We start from the raw sequence: 18,389 nt of genomic DNA on the forward strand, positions 1-18,389 counted from the left end.
CGATGCGATGTATAGTTTTTGAGATATTATTGTTTGTTTGACACAGCTTTTCAGCTTTTCCACTATTTCACATTAGTTGCTGCTGAAAGTTGATTGGGGTTGACCGAAACTTTCTTTGGGATCAGAGAGGACAGCAAACTAAGAATTGAGTTTTTTCTTTGCATATGACAATAATGAACTTGAACTTGCAAATTTGACTTCATAGCGAGCATGGGGCACAAAATGGACAATTTCAAATCCAAAACACAACATGAAAGAAGAACTCAGCAAGGGTGTACTGTGGATATTATCCCATAAAATACTAACAATAAAGGCTGCCTCAGCTGACAACCTCAATACCCCCCCCCCCCCTTGAAACACACTTAGTGCCGCCATTACTTTGAATATGGTGATGCAGGGACATTACCTGCCAGTGTAAATCTAACTGAGGACCCAGGTAATGTAATAGTGGTGTCAGATTACATCTGACGGCCAGCACGTACACGGCCCCCGAAAACCTCAGGGGCTCAGGTGGCATCCATATAACACACACACACACACACACACACACACACACACACACACACACACACACACACACACACACACACACACACACACACACACACACACACACACACACACACACACACACACACACACACACACACACACACACACCACTTATCTTATTTTCATATTATCATATATCTTATCCGGTTTAGGTTACCAGAAAGATGGCACAAACACACACACACACACACACACACACACAGAAACATACACACACCGGAATATCCAATCTACACAACAAATGGCCCACAGCTAATAGGTTTTACTCTGCATGCATATTTCCTCTCTTGATTTATGAGAACATCTAACAAACAGCATGATAACCGTTGCTCACCATACATTACACTTCAAAACAAATGGAATCTACAACAGATTGTAGCTGAGACTACAATTAAGCGTTATAAATGGAGAGTCATTTCAAAGAGGGCTTTCTCCTCAGTCAGTGTGTGGATGAATGAAACTGTGGAGTAGAACTGAAATGGTGTGTGTGTTGGATAAGCCTTGAAAAATATGTTTCACTAGGCTACACTAAGTACATGTAAATCCTTTTGCATTAGGTTTAACAGTACGAACCAGTAATCCGTTAACGTAACCTTACATTTACACTAATTCACCCCTTAATTCATGCAAAATCCCGTTAAAATTAGCTAAGGGAGTTATTAATAGTGGAGATCCCATCAAAAAACAATAAATCACCCCTTAATCTTAGACTGCTTACTTAATTTAATGTAAAATTCATGGAGACAGGAACTTTCTATTTATAACTCATTAATAACCCTGTAAACAATGAACACAAGGCATAAAAAAAACTTAATTTCTAGTGTCTCCATGAATCAACCAATGAATAAATCCCTTAACAAAACTGAACAAGCCTAGTTAAGCCTGTCCCGGACTACTGCCACTGCTGCTCAACACTCGCACATGCATGTTTCAACAATGGGGAGTCAGTCAGTCAGTAGGCCTAAGCCGCTGAGATGTTTCTTGGTCGGCCCACTCCGGGTCCTCATACTAACCTTGCTTTGTTCTGAAAGCACTGAAGAATTTAATTTACTTCTTTTCCCTCCTTCGGGCAAAACGTGCCAAACTTTATCACAGGGTTGGTCACAGATAATCCGCTGATGACCTCTAAACAATGACGACAACACACACTTGAAAATCATCATCCAGTCTTTGTGAACAATAAAATAGTAGGCTACAATAAAATACTTTGCAGTATATTTGCATTGAATTGCAGTGGAGCTCTTAGCCCTGGTTTCCCCCTCAATAAAGATAGTAAAGACATTCCTCCTCCGCGGTTGCCTCTGCACATCTCTTCTGTCGGTGACAACTTCTCTACTTTCCTCATTACCTGCCTCTCATGTCCTGATGTCCTGATGACCCCTGACCCTGCAGACCCTGACCCTGAAGCCCCTCACCCTCCACAGGTGAAGTTGGCTACAGTGACACATTCTAACTCCAAACTCGTCAAATACTGACGAGTGGTCGGCTGACTTTTTCAGCATTTTTCCATGCCACGAGACGTAGCCAACATCTTGCGTTACGCTTATGGTTACGCAACTAAAACAACTTGGTTAAGGTTGGCTTCGGGTTAATAAGAAAAATGTTAAATGTGCCTTATGGTTGAAATGTAGACTTTGAACACGCTGGGTATCGAACCCCCGGTCGTCAGCATCAAAGGGAAATGTATACGCCCTTCCACCACCCCGACCACAACGCCCCTACTGGCTAGCGTTTTATGTCATTGTGTTTCATTTCAGACTTTGTGGGAGTGGAGAGAAAAGGGAACCCTGTGCATCAAAGGGGGTTCCTGACCAAATGTAGGGATGAAACAATAATCAGCTTATATAAAACGTGATAAAATTCCTACAGTTTTAATTATCATTAAAACCGTGTGACCGTGATTACAGCGCTTTGAAAAACTAGTAAATAGTGTCCACCATCAACTAAAGCTATAGCAACAGTCTCCCGGACGCCTTGTGCGTTCTTGTTTTCCTTGTGATTTCATGAGTGTATCAGTGTTTTTTGGCCATTTTCAGCACATTTTAACGATACTGCGATAATACCGATAAGCGATAACCGTGATTATTTTGGTCACTATAAATCGTGATATGAACCTTTCATACCGTTTCATCTCTACGTCGGTATTTGACGAATTTGGGGCGTGAAAACGCATTGACACGTGTGAAGCGAAGCCTCGTCATCTCAGACCCCGGTCAGAGCAGTGGTGTCGTCGATGACGGACAGCTGCGTCTGTCCGCGGTGCGTCTGTCTGGGCGGGCGGTGCAGCAGGAACAGGCGCCTGGCGGCCGCCCTGTACTTGCGGGACATGAGGTTGTAGAGGACCGGGTTGATGGAGGCGCTGAGGTAGCAGAGCACCATGGAGCCCACGTTGAACTCCTGGCTCAGCTTGGCCATGTGGAAGTCGTCGTCCACCTGGGCAAACAGGTTCCTGCCGATGTGGTAGGGCAGCCAGCAGATGACGAAGGCCAGCACCACCACCACTATGGAGAAGACGGCAGGATGAGCAAACCAGTTTCACTTAAAGGGGCGTCAAGTCATCTGTGAACTGTGAAACGTTATGGATTTGATTGGTGGAATGTGCAATAGCTTGGTGTAAGGCATCTGTGCCATATCTAATATTATGGCCTTTGTGGGGGAGATCATCATCATCATCATCAAATTAGACAGACAAGAGATACAGTAAACACAGTGAACAATACACATAAACATACCTAGCAGCAACAACATCAACCAACCCTCAGATCTATCACATGCTACCTGGGGAGTGCGTTTACATGCAGACAATAAAAAGTTTATTAGCGGATTTCTGGAGTTACCTGATTATTCAAATGGTCATGTAAACAGCATAAACCGATAAGCTTTATCCGTTTATGGCCGTTATCGGGTTATAAATAAACCGATAAACATACCTAGGTTTTTGGCCAATAACCTGTCTTTTGAGTGCATGTATACAGCGTATCAGGTTTCTTGTGGGTTTATACATCTGCGCATGTACAAGTTGCATGTAAAAAGTTGAATTACCAACGCCTTCTGGAGAGAAATCCGACTAATTGACTGAATCATGTAAACACGGGTTTTTCCTATTGTCGGATTATTAAAGTGCATGTAAACGCAGAAATCAGATTATTGCCATAAACTGATTACTCACAGTTATCAGTTTATTGGTGTGCATGTAAACGCACTTGACCCAATAAGACAATGTGACAGTGACAGTGTGTGTGTGTGTGTGTGTGTGTGTGTGTGTGTGTGTGTGTGTGTGTGTGTGTGTGTGTGTGTGTGTGTGTGTGTGTGTGGGTGGGTGGGTGGGTGGGTGTGTGTAGGGGGGAGGGGAGGGGGGTGCGGCGGCTTCACCTAAGTCATCATCTGGGTGTATGGTAGCCATTCAGATATTCGATAGAGGACTTCCAGGTCTTGTCAAATGATTTGCTGGGGTGAAAATCTGATCTTTTGATGTGAAGTTTGATGTGGTTTAAAATCTAACTATTGTGTGAGGGAGGAAGAGCATGCTTCCACTTGAATAAGTGGCTACTAGTAGAGTAGAGTACGTGGCTTTGACGATGGGAAGTTGGGTGTTGCAGATGGTGAGACCCCAAACAGAGGTTCAGAGTTAAGGTCAGGACCAGGACCAAAACATGTGAGTATGGTCGGCGGGCGACTGCTACAAATTGTGTTGCAAATATCACTTACCTGGGTAGATTTGGGGATTTGTACTGTATAATGTACTCTGAAGAGAACCTAACAGTATAGTGTTGTCATGATTTTCCCCCCATGTCATGATTTTACATTTTTTAGTTAGGATTTACTGCCATTTTTGATTTCTCTGTGCCCATGATGAAAGGCCAGCCGTGGAGGATCAGGAGGGCGTGGTGTGGCCAGACTGGAGACTACAAAGAGGCAGACTGCTGTGAGCTCTGGATCGCACTGTCACATTTCTTCCGTGTTCACTCTTGTTAGTGCCGGTTATTTTCATTGAGCCAAGCCAAGAAAGCTGCCCAAATTTTTGAGGCAAAACATTTCAACTCTATTTTTTTCACCTACAGGACCAGAGCTCCAATTTTTGTTTCCGCAACCAAGATTTCATTTCTGGACTGGACCTGGAGACATCCCACTGTTTGGCGTTGCCGAAAGACTTTTCAGTTCCCGAAATAAGACGTCGGGTTTTTTCTTTTATTATTTAAACTTTCAACTCCTGTTCTTACCAGTCCTGTCCATTCAAGCTATTAATAAAAGCTTTAAAACTTTCTCTGCCTCCTGCGCTTGGATCCTCCCATCACTGGTTCTGACAAGTGTACTATGAAGAGGACCTAACAGGGTATTTGTACTGTATAGTGCACTCTGAAGAGAACCTAACAGGGTATTTGTACTGTATAGTGTACTCTGAATAGAACCTAACAGAGTATTTGTACTGTAAAGTGCACTCTGAAGAGAACCTAACAGGGTATGTGTACTGTAGTGTACTCTGAAGAGAGCCTAACAGGGTATTTGTACTGTAGTGTACTCTGAAGAGAACCTAACAGGGTATTTGTACTATATAGTGCACTCTGAAGAGAACCTAACATGGTATTTGTACTGTATAGTGTACTCTGAATAGAACCTAACAGGGTATTTGTACTGTAGTGTACTCTGAATAGAACCTAACAGGGTATTTGTACTGTAGTGTACTCTGAATAGAACCTAACAGGGTATTTGTACTATATAGTGTACTCTGAAGAGAGCCTAATGGGGTATTTGTACTGTATAGTGCACTCTGAAGATAACCTAACAGGGTATTTGTACTGTATAGTGCACTCTGAAGAGAACCTAACAGGGTATTTGTACTGTATAGTGCACTCTGAAGAGAACCTAACAGGGTATTTGTACTGTATAGTGTACTCTGAATAGAACCTAACAGGGTATTTGTACTGTAGTACTCTGAATAGAACCTAACAGGGTATTTGTACTATATAGTGTACTCTGAAGAGAGCCTAACGGGGTATTTGTACTGTATAGTGCACTCTGAAGAGAACCTAACAGGGTATTTGTACTGTATAGTGCACTCTGAAGAGAACCTAACAAAGTATTTGTACTGTATAGTGCACTCTGAAGAGAACCTAACAGAGTATTTGTACTGTAGTGTACTCTGAAGAGAACCTATTCAGGGTATTTGTACTGTATTGCACTCTGAAGAGAACCTAACAGAGTATTTGTACTGTAGTGTACTCTGAAGAGAACCTAACAGGGTATTTGTACTGTATTGCACTCTGAAGAGAACCTAACAGAGTATTTGTACTGTATAGTGCACTCTGAAGAGAACCTAACAGGGTATTTGTACTGTATAGTGCACTCTGAAGAGAACCTAACAAGGTATTTGTACTGTATAGTGCACTCTGAAGAGAACCTAACATGGTATTTGTACTGTATAGTGCACTCTGAAGAGAACCTAACAGGGTATTTGTACTGTATAGTGCACTCTGAAGAGAACCTAACAGGGTATTTGTACTGTATAGTGCACTCTGAAGATAACCTAACAGGGTATTTGTACTGTATAGTGTACTCTGAAGAGAACCTAACAGGGTATTTGTACTGTATAGTGCACTCTGAAGAGAAGCTAACAGGGTATTATAGTGCACTCTGAAGAGAACCTAATAGGGTATTTGTACTGTAGTGTACTCTGAAGAGAACAGCAATAAGCCATGCCTGGCACACTCCTACATCCATTTAAACTTTTAATGAGTTACCACTTTTAGGACCCTATCACCTTAATTCAGCTTTAATTTATCTTTTGTACTGTTTGAGAAATTGCAATTTAAGTTTGATACTTTTTTCAACCTTCATAATGGGACCTTATGGAGCCAGCCTTGAGTGTACTAAATTCACACATTTTAAAACTGCGACAGTTCACACAACTTTAGTATTCAACACTACAGATATAATATACAGTATATCAGACCCTTTAGCTCAGACCTCAGACCTGGGCATTATATGGCCTGGGGCCCAGAACCGTCCGGCCCTCATGATGGCTCTGCCTGGACCGGAAGGTCTAAAACAAACCACACCATTTTACTGATTAAGCTAAAAAAAATAATCGAATGAGATGTCCTAAACTGTCTGTTGAGTGATTTTCAATATAATAAATGCTGAAGAATAAGGGCACAGTATGTTCTCTATAATTGAATAGTGATAAGAATAGAGTGTATGGCATGACAATATTTTTTGGGGCCCTGACAACAATTTGGGTATGTGGTCCCCCAGGTGGGGGGAATTGTCCACCCCTGCTTGGTACTTCTGCTTTCACTCACAATGTCACATAAAGGCGATGTGATGTATAGGTGTTGAGATATTCACGTTTGTTTCTCACAGCTTTTAAGCTTTATTTCATACTAGTTTCTGCTGCAGTGGCACCCGTAACTGTTGTTGTTATGATGTCATGCTGATTCGTCCTATAGTGCATATGTGCCATCATTTATCAGGCAATATTCTTGTTGTGTATGTTCTGGTGTATATGGATCAATGTGTGTGTGTGTGTGTGTGTGTGTGTGTGTGTGTGTGTGTGTGTGTGTGTGTGTGTGTGTGTGTTACTGCAGCTGTAGTTTGATATGAATATGGATATAATGCATGTATGGAGATGCTGTGTGCTGCTATGTCACCTGTGTTCTCTCGACTGCCCAAGACAAATTTCCCCTAAAGGAGACAATAAAGGCTAATCTAATCTAATCTGATGTAAATTGAAGACTGACTGTGGATTCACAGAGCGAGCAGACAACACAGTCGCCTACAGAATCAATTGATATTTTCTAGCCCTAAGGGAATGATGATTATTGACTGCTGAGATGTGACGCCAGCAGATTAAACAGCAGTGTGGGAGCATGCACATTTCCATTAAGTTTGATTTATGGAGGCTTCTGATGGCAATTCAATTTGGGATTCAAAACGTGAAAACAAACGGACAAGAAGCCTGACGACATGGGCTCTGTGCAGTGTGTGCTCAGCTAATGAGCAGCATTAATATCATAATGGATACATCATGATTAAAGATTTGGGTATTACAGATTGGCCTGGTGACTGGTCATGGTCTTCTTGAAACAGGGTTTCCAGCACAACATGTCAGAGCTACAAATGAAGCCAATCAGTGTGTGCTGTAAGGATGTGATTATAGCTTCAAACAAAACAAAATAATTAGCTGGCTGATATCACAACAAAATGGACGCAACAGCTTGTTTTTTTGGTTTATATTTCAAACTCCTGCAAAAGCATCACAGAAGCCAGCCTGTAAAATCACGTGAAGTGGGAGGGACTTAATATTTTGGAGCTCATTTTAAATGGAGTACAAATCAGGCTAGTGAATAAAGCTTATGTTAAAACTATAATGATTGATTTAGCATCAACACACAACTCTGCCAAAGCTAGAAACCAGAAATGCTAGATTCTGATCTGTCAGCCTGGCTTTGCTCCGTTAGCACAAAAACGAAGACAGACTGTGGGCTGATGGATTGTTTGTTTAAGGTTTTAACAAACAACGTCTTTCTTTGGGGGGGGGGGAATTATGCTGTCAGTCAGATTCCAATTTGAATCGTTCTCTTTCGTTTCAAGTCATAAGAATCAGAGAGGGATTTTAAGAAGCAGAATCATGCAATTTATGACTGTAGGATTCACATAAAACTGTAAATCTGTTTTTGTGTGAATAATTAGTGATCATCAGTATGTTTGACTGACTATTATGCATGTCTCGTTTGGCAGACTCAAATCTAAAACTTAGATTTAGTAGTAATGGGGCCAACTGCTACTGTATCTGCTTTCTGGAGCATATCCTCAGTAGAGACATTTATTCTGTTTTATTTCACAATTTTTTTTTAACCAGGTGAAATCCCATTTATAGCACAAACTAAACTACCTAATGGAAATGAAGCCTGATATTCAGTTTTCTTTATCTTCAACTTCACATTTTTCAGTTTTTATCCATGCTATATGTTCTGCCTCAGATCAGCATTAAGAGGATATGTGTATCTTTCAGTGAATTCCCAATCACAGGCAGAGAGCAGGGAAAAACGTTAAGGTTGTTCTACAACCCAGGTTTTACAAGTGAGAACGTGGATCAGCGTTATGTGAGAATCTGAGTTCGAAACGAAGTAAAACATCACTCACCCAGGATCTTGACGGTTTGCCTGTGAGCGCGTTCGCGGGCCAGAGCGCAGGGGCCTTGCAGGTCGTTCCTGCTCTTCCACAGCTTGCAGCCGATGGAGCCGTAGAGGAAGATGAGGCAGAACATGGGGAAGAAGAAGTAGGTGGTGGACACCCATAGCATGATGTGCAGCTGGCCTGAGCTGATGGCGTAATAGGTGGGCTTGCACTGGCCCGTGTTGTAGTCTGGGTGCGTGTTGTTGTCGTACTCCACCCCGACCAGGAAGAGCGTGGGCGCCGCAGACACCAGGGCGAACACCCATAGTGACAGGATGATGCACTGCACCCGTCGCCTGGTCACCATTACCTTAGCCCTGAGGGTATGGGTGGGAATCGCAGACTAACTCACCATACGATACTATCACGATACGTCAGCCACGATAACAATATCACGATACAGTGATTCTGCGATACTCGATGCATTGCTAGACAACAATATGATACATCACCATATCTGTCTAACTGAAGAAGAAAAAAGTAGCAGGAATTATGTATTTTTTCACTGCATTGTGGCATCAGTTTCACAGAATTCAACAACTAAAATAAAACAATGTACAACAAAGTGCATAGTCTATAGATACATTACATTACATTACGTCATTTAGCAACAGTACAGAAAACAACTATGCAACACAATCAATGACAGCTAAGATATTTTGATAGACTAGCACCATGTAGGAAGTAGTTAGAGAAGGAATAAGTAACATGTAGCATTAGTATTTTATTTTATTTTATTTTTTAATTAAAAGATGTTAGTTCAAGAAGGGCCCAGGTGTAGCCTGAAAAGGTGAGTTTTTAGTCTCCACCGAAAGATTGGCAGTGATTTGGCCGTTCTGACCGAAGCTAAGCTATAGCTTAGTGCCTCTTTACTACACACGCACACACCCACACACACACACACACACACACACACACACACACACACACACACACACACACACACACACACACACACACACACACACACACACACACACACACACACACACACACACACACACACACACACACACACACACACACAGACTAACTTGTCCTTGTGTGCCATTCCAATGTAAACAGCCATAAACTGGCAAAAGGCCAAACTGCCAGAAAGCAGAAAAGTTCTTGGAGTTAAAATGTTTAAAGGAAGGATACAACTATGCATCACTAAAATCTTTGAAAAATCAATGCAGTGCTTAATAAGCAACCAACTTGTTTTATGTACTATAAACCTGGACTGACAGTCCAGTGACAGTGCTTACCAACTTGTTTTATATAAAAAACAAACAAACAAAAAACAAACAAACAGATATTTGCCACCAGTGTATCGATAACGTATCGCAAGAGGAAGTATCAATCACATATATTCCAGTATGGATATTTTTGTCCAAGCCCTACCTGAGGGGGAAGCTGATGGCCAGGTAGCGCTCGATGCTGAGGGCGGTGATGTGCAGGATGGTGGCGTAGGTGCAGCCCTCGTTGATGTAGTGGTAGAAGCGGCACACCGTCTCCCCAAACAGCCAGGGCACGTACTTCCACAGGCGGTACAGGTCAAAGGGCAGGCACAGGAAGATGATTAGGTCGGACACGGCCATGCTGGACAGGTACAGGTTGGTGGTGGTCTTCATGTCCTTGAAGAAGGGATACACCATTGTGAACATTTTGACAGATACCCATAACCGATATTAAAGCTGCTGTATGCGATATTTTCGTGTTAAAATAAGTGTTCATTAAATACGGTAGCTCTACCTTCTGGCAGCAATCACTGATATAGAGTGTTTGCTCAGCATTGCAACATGGGTCTCCCACTCGCTCTGCTTTGCGGTAAACAGAGGAGAACCTTTTCTGGTATCCCATCCCACTTTATCCAATCAGAAGAGAGAACTCCACAAAGAGGATTGAGTCAACACGGTTCTCATTACCAAGTAGTCGATGCACTGGGTGTTCAAGTGTCAGTATTTGACTACTTGGGAATGAAAACCGCGTTGACTCAATCCTTCCTCCGGAGTCGCTTACAGCAGCTTTAACATTGCTGTTAAGGCAGATAACCGATATTATTTACCAATGTCAATAGGATCTGTATAAAAAAATACGTTGCTATGATAATTTGTACATACTGAAAAATGCTTGTAAACACTGTGAATTTGAAAACGTAATGTCGTTCTTTATTTCCAAAACATTTGGAAAAGCCCATAAATCATAGTTGTACCACATTGTTTCCTCTCAATATCAAAATCCTGGCCGATACGATAACTGATATTAACATTGCTGTTATTTTGCTCATCGGACCGATACCGATACCAATAGATTCCCAATCCAGTATATCGTGCATCCCTACCTTGAAGCGCTGGATGATGAGGATGGTCATGGTGTTGCCCATCACCCCCACCACAAGGATGAGGATGCAGATGACGGTGATGGGGATGAGGGCGGAGGCGGGGAACAGGGAGCCCTCATAGTGGTCGTAGTCCAGGCCATGCCGGTCCGCAGCTTCCCCCGCTCCGGAGCCAGCGGGGGGCTCCACCTGAGCTCGGGTCCAGGGCATGACGGTCCTCCAGGGGCCAGAGAGATTAGATCCACTCAGGAGGGAGTCAAGCGCTGTGGGAAAGTCACTGGCTTCAACTTGGAATAGCTGAAATTATGTAAAAAAAAAAGGTTAGTTAACTAAAACAAACGGTGAAAAAATAGTTCACTGAAAAAAAGTATGTTAGAAAAAAACTGAAACAATACAGTATGTACTTACAAAACTAAACTAAAAACATACAGAAAAAGTCTTTAGTTTTAGTCTTTGACAATTTGGTCAAATTTGTCAACACAACAAGCATGAGGAGCATTGGTGCATATTTATTGAGACTGGAATGTCTACATGATAGAGTCAGTTAGCTTCACTTAAGTGTTGAACTCCTTAAATCTTGCCCCTGACACATAGCCCCCATATTATAATAAAAACAAAAAGCAAAAACTAACACTGAAACGAATAAAAACTAAAACTAAATATTTTTAAACAATAAAAGCCAAACTGAAATGTGCAAACCCACTCTGGAAAATAACAATAATAACACTGAATTGAAAACTAATTAATAATATAAAATTAAACAAAAACAAATGAAATAACTAATGAAAAATACAAAACTATAATAACTCTGAATTGGGTGAGTTTACCTCTGGAGCTGCAGCTGGAGCCTTCAGCTTTGCCCTGGTGTGTCTGTGGCTCTGCCTGTTGCAGTGTGTCGGTGGAGAGCAGCAGTAGACTCAGATGGAGTGGTCCTTGGTGCTGAATACACAGTGGAGCTCTGGTGAGAGAGAGGAAGAGAGAGCACGTCCTTCTCCCACAGCACCTTGAAGAGCCAGGGAGCCACAGGGACGCTGTCCGCTCTGTGTGTGTCTCTGTGTCGAAGTAATTTTATTTGCAATCAAATGATGATGGCCATAACTGGAGGAAACCCCCACTGCCTGGTTTCGGGAAGGATAGAATTGATCGTGGATATGTGTCACTGTCTTCTTCTGTTTCAGAACAGCATCTGCATAATGATCACTATTATTGTATTAATTAAGGCATCAATCAATGCAACCCCATGTCTGAAAGTAATCACTGAAAAATGAATTCTCTGTTTGCTTCACTACCAACACCAACTCCCCCCCCCCTCCCTCCATCTGTCTGTCACTCCTCACTCCCTCCAGCTCATATCTTCCTGTTCTCCCTCCAGTCACCTACTAAGGTTGTTATAACAAACCCAAATCCAACAGAGCAGTTAAGAAGGAGTGGGTGGGCAATTCCACCTATTTTAAGAATTACCATAGGAATTATATCCCTCTGCCCCCGGACAGATCAACCAAAACGTGCAAACGTGCAGCACCTAAAGCGAGAAAATGGATATGTGACATAAAATCTGGCCCTTAGTAGAAATAACATGTTCATTCTTAAAATGTGTGGGAGTTCCCTTTAAGCGCATTGAGAATAACCATGTGTATGGTACAGGTGTATGTCCAATGTCAAGAAAAAAAGGTTGTGATCTATACATTTTTTTTCTAGCTTTGTCACCAAAGCCTAGATAACCTGAAGGATGAACAGTGTAGTTTTATTGTTTCTTAGTCAGTACATCCATTATGTAAAAGGACGTTTGTTAGAAGACTGACTCTGACATTAAGGTTGTGTGTTTACACGAAAGCGAGTGCATAAGCCTCAGCAGGGCAGCAGGAATGTCCCTCTGTTTGTTACTCTGTTTAGGCTTGTCAAAGTGACACAACAGGGAAAGCTTGTTTGGCCTTTTTTTTTAAAGGATTTCCAATCTGTCTCTCAACAAACCCTAAACAGAGTGGTGACCAGGCCGAGCATGCCCACTCTCACCCCCATTAATCATGACTTTCCTGCTTAAACAGACTGAGCTGTGCTGCATCTTTCTCTCTCTCTCTCTCTCTCTCTCTCTCTCTCTCACACACACACACACACACACACACACACACACACACACACACACACACACACACACACACACACACACACACACACACACACACACACACACACACACACACACACACACACACACACACACACACACACACACACACACACACACACACATATTCATTCATTCATTCATTCATTCATACACACACAGACACACATGCACGCACGCACGTGCGCATTCACGCACACACAAGTGGGTGTAGCAACAGAGTTTAATTGACCGGTCACAACAAAACAAAGACCAGAGAGAGCAGCAGTTTAGTCTGTGGCCTGCTGTTATATTTTATTTGACATTTCAATATTCCAATCTTTGATTTTTGATTATGTTGTTGGTTATCAGATCGTTGGTTATATTTATTGTGTTAGTTTTGTTCTGTAGGCTATGCTTTCTGGCTTGTGCCAACTGTGAAAAAGCATTCTTCACTGAGGACGATTATCTATCTATCTATCTATCTATCTATCTATCTATCTATCTATCTATCTATCTATCTATCTATCTATCTATCTATCTATCTATCTATCTATCTATCTATCTATCTATCTATCTATCTATATATCTATCTATCTATCTATCTATCTATCTATCAATCTATCAATCTATCTTCCCTTCTTACAAACTAGTGCAGTGCCCGTTCGTCCCGCTGCTGTACACAGTGCTGTTCACTTGTTTGGTCAAAATGTATTAATACTAGAAAGTTTTACGTGTTTTGCGCGATCATTTCTAGTATTGAGACTCTGGAGACTATGAATCGAGCTTTGCGCGCTCAATTCTGTGACATCACTGATGATGTCACAATGTCTATGTGATAATAAACCTTGTTTTAACCAACAGTGTTTTTCACGGCTGCCAGGAGAATGTAAGGAAACAATGGATGGATAAATCCAGGAGGTGGTAATGCAACATAAAGGATGCCAACTGCCACAAAACAACACAGAAGAAGAAATGTTTTTGACCTGTTGTCTGCCCTCTGAGGACACCCAGCACCATCACCCTTGATGTTGGAGATAAATCCTGTTAGCAGGTGGTGGAAGATCCAGTTCACCTCAGGCCTGCTGCTGTCATTCATGGGAACTCCAGGTTCTTCTGCATGGCCGGAAGCGTGGGGTTCATGGTCACAGTCAGGAACAGATGGAACTTCCCTTCCCTGTGTGATGCCAAGGTCGTCCAGGTAGTGCTTGTACATGTATAGTCTAGGGAAAATAAGGTTTGACCTTAAACTAATTGCAACAGAATTTATTTTCACATTTTTATGTTTATATTGATGCCCGAAACACTATATTAAAAATCCCAGAAAATCCCATTAGTGGAAATATGTTAAAATTACATTTTTTCAAAATGGCTGCCATTATTAAAATGTTGGCCATATCTTGACTCCAACTAGACCTAGAATTACAAATTTGGTGTCTATTTCCACATTTTTGGGGGCAAGGAATCCACAGAAATGGTTGTTGAGTCTCTAAGTAGAACAGATTTTTATTTTCTCATGTAAGTATGTAGTCGTAATACAACATGTCATTTCTCACAATGTTAGCTACAACTTCGTATTTGTTAATCATACACATTTTGGATGATACCCATTACCCTTGAGCATATTGAAGTGCTTGCCATTGAAAAAAAAGTTTGTTGTTTCATATTTCCAATTAAAAATGTGTCACGGTAATGAATTTATTCCCTCACAGTGTCTCTAAAAGTGTCTGGAAATACATAAAAAATGAGCACATCTATCTATCTAAGGGAGCTAGGGCTCTGTTTGTTTGTCTGTTTGTCTGTCCGTCCCACTGATGACATCATCTCGAGCAATTGTGATGTCATCAGTGATGTCACTCGAGAATTGTGATGTCATCAGTGATGTCACTCGAGAATTGTGATGTCATCAGTGATGTCATAAATCCTTCCTGGCTCACCCTATATAAGTGGAAGCAGTGTGTCTTTTTACACGCAAACAGCCAGTCCCATAAAACACCACCAGCAAGCATCCAGTCTGTCCATAAGACGAAAAAGCAGCTCCTGCTGGTACATCAGTTGTGTGACCTCACAGACCTGCAGCATAGGACCGAAGAGATACAAACTCCCCAGGTGGCTATTAATTGCTCAGCCTCCCTCTCCATCTAACATCAACTCCACCAGTACCTCATCCACGCTACAACAGTGAGGCAACAGGCAAGTAACTACTACTTTTGTTTGTGAATATACTGATTCCTACTTGTATTGTTGTGAGATGCCTCGCAACAAAAAACGGAATCAGATGATGAAAAAGCTACATGCTGCAAAGAAACCTGAACCTGCTTTGAATCCCTTAGTTTTAGCTATGCAATGTTCTAAGCAGACTGGATGGCATGCAGCAGAAGCAGATGATAGAACGTTCATCCATAAGAGACTTGAGACTTGACTTGGACTTGTGACCAAAGACGTGAGACTTGACTTGGAGTATAGATAAAAGACTTCAGCCTTGACTTGGGGACTCTAGCTCAAAGCCTTGAGACTTGCCCGGCCACGACCCATTGCTGTGCAGCAGCTATAATTGTTTATTTATGTTTGTTTATTGTTTATTTGCACAAAGAAAATGAATAACAACAGATAGTACCTTAGAAAGTATCTTAATTAGCTATTATTAAGCTATACCTATTAGTAAACTATTAGCTAACTAGTAAGTGCTTATTAAGCTAGCCTACTTTGAATGGTAACACACAAAGACTGTCATTGGTAACAGACGATAAATGGCGGTCAACTTATCCATAACCTTCGGATATGCAGAATACTTAGCCTACCTGTCCACGCGTCTGCATGTTTGAGCTACAACTTGCGCTGTGCCTTGCCAAAATCAAATTGGCTCCAATGCGAAGCAGCTGCTTATGCAAGCTGCAGGGCTAGCTCAGCGAGCTGCAAGGCAGGCAAACTCGCGTAGGGTGCAAGATGCCTAGTGGATTATAATTTCAATTTGAATGGTGAAATTAGATCCTACTTGATATCTTGAGTTTTGCTATGAGTTGTACCATGTTCATGAGAATCACACACCTGTGGCATTCTCAATCCTCCCATAGGACATGGATGAAAGGCCAGGGGGTCTCTGATTTCGGATATTGATGTGTCCAACTGCTGCTATGTCACAGCTATTAGAGGTACTGGTTTGGCTCTCTGGTGTAACTCCAGCTATAATGCCCATAACATGGAATGTGTTGTGGCCATCAATGGTTCTGATGTTATGGTCCACGGTGCCACGATTGTGATGTCACGATTGTCATGTATCAGTGATGTCATCAGTGATGTCACTTGAGCAATTGTGATGTCATCAGTGATGTCACTTGAGCAATTGTGATGTCATCAGTGATGTCACTCGAGCAATTGTGATGTCATCAGTGATGTCACTTGAGCAATTGTGATGTCATCAGTGATGTCACTTGAGCAATTGTGATGTCATCAGTGATGTCACTTGAGCAATTGTGATGTCATCAGTGATGTCACTCGAGCAATTGTGATGTCATCAGTGATGTCACTCGAGCAATTGTGATGTCATCAGTGATGTAATAAATCCTTCTGTGGTGTTTTATGGCAGTTGGCATCCTTTATGTTGCATTACCGCCTGGCTGAGGCTTTATAAGTGGTTGGAGTATAAGTAGGGAGAAGAGCACAAGTGGTAGGCTACATCATCTCCAGAGTAAGTGTTTATTGTTTATTTATGTTTGTTTATTGTTTATTTGCACAAAGAAAATGAATAACAGATAGTACAAGTATCTTAATAAGCTATTATTAAGCTATACCTATTATAGCTAACTAGTAAGTGCTTAATAAGCTAGCCTACTTTGAATGGTAACAGACAATGACTGTCATTGGTAACAGACAATAAATGGCGGTCAACTTACCCATAACCTTCGGATATGGAGACTTAGCCTACCTGTCCACTCGTCTGCATGTTTGAGCTACAACTTGCGCTGTGCCTTGCCGAAATCAAATTGCCTCCGATGCGAGACTCGTGAATGACATGACTATGAAGTTATGGTTTGCGATGGCTGTCTGAGGGAACAAGATGTGCATGAAAACTCACCCTTTTCCACTAACTATTAGAACATATTAGCCACACTTACATTTTTTATGTTTTGTTTTGTTATGTTACAGTATGTTTGGTAGAGCTTTTCCCTAGCCCCACCCCTTTCCTGACCACACCCCCTCCCACCTCCCACATACACTCCCCCCCGATACACCTGTCCATGCCCCCTACCCACCTCTCGAATCCAGACTCTCTACGACCTTCCTATCCCTAGCAACTAGTCTGGGCACCTTCCACCCCGCTTTTTGTCATGGGGGCGTAAACCCCGGACCCAGAATTAACACCGGATGGCAATGCGCCTAACAACGTCTTTGTTGCCGTTAGCTTGACGCGGTGATGTTACCTAAACTAGAGTCTGATCAAAACAAAACTAGCGTTACATAAAACAAAACGTTTATGCAATATGGCATCTCCGCCACCACCGCCTGACACACCGGTCAAAACGGTGAAAGAGGATTCTGATACTTGGGTCAAATTGTCAAGTTAACGTGAAAGTTGACGAGCTAGAAACGCTGCCATCCGGTCTAGGGCGGGCTCTAGGCGGGAACCAGGGAACCAGTAGGGTGACAAAATCAATTGTGGGCGGGAGCCAGCCTCTTTCTCGCCGAGAAGAGCCTGGTGACGCGAGGTTACTAGCAACAGACTATTTTCCCTAGCCCCGCCCCCTCCATTGAGCCGACCCGGATCAGATCTGCTCCAAAATGTAATGGGTTCTTCCTTGGCCCATGCTACACCCTTCCACCAAGTTTCATGAAAATCGGCCCAGTAGTTTTGCCGTAATCCTCCTGCTAACAGACAAACGGTCAGACAAACAGCACCGAAAACATCACCTCCTTTGTGGAGACAATGCCAAATTTGAGAATGTTCCACTACTGGGATTTTCTGGGATTTTCAGTATGTTAAATTGGAAGGTTTCAAGAGCTGAATACAACACAAATCATTTCTGTTGCAATTTGTTTAAGGTTGGGTCATTTTTTCTCACAGATTCCCTAGACTAGTAGCGGGGGAGCCGGTGAAGAAGGAGGGGAGCACCTTCTCCAGTTCTGTCCCGCCTTGTCCGCCTTGGCCTGGGCCACAGCATCCTGCAGCCCACTGTACTGTGTCCTGGTGGTGGTTCAGGTACTGCAGTCTGAATGTGGAACCTGTAGAAGTCCAGGGCA

At 42.3% G+C, this 18,389-nt stretch overlaps 1 protein-coding gene across 1 annotated transcript; it reads right to left on the reverse strand.

The window, feature by feature from the left end:
- Window positions 1-2,754: 2,754 nt before the first annotated feature.
- On the reverse strand, window positions 2,755-14,367 carry LOC310798712 (growth hormone secretagogue receptor type 1-like; the record flags this gene model as incomplete). The annotated part of the gene is made up of 5 exons (XM_083661266.1): window positions 2,755-3,053; window positions 8,695-9,044; window positions 10,111-10,343; window positions 11,051-11,264; window positions 14,138-14,367. The coding sequence occupies 5 exons, from the start codon at window positions 14,365-14,367 to the stop codon at window positions 2,755-2,757; spliced, it is 1,326 nt and encodes a 441-aa protein (XP_083517392.1).
- Window positions 14,368-18,389: the final 4,022 nt, after the last annotated feature.

This window comes from Poromitra crassiceps, assembly GCF_964638095.1.
Source record: "Poromitra crassiceps genome assembly, chromosome: 26".
Taxonomy (NCBI): Eukaryota; Metazoa; Chordata; class Actinopteri; order Beryciformes; family Melamphaidae; genus Poromitra; species Poromitra crassiceps.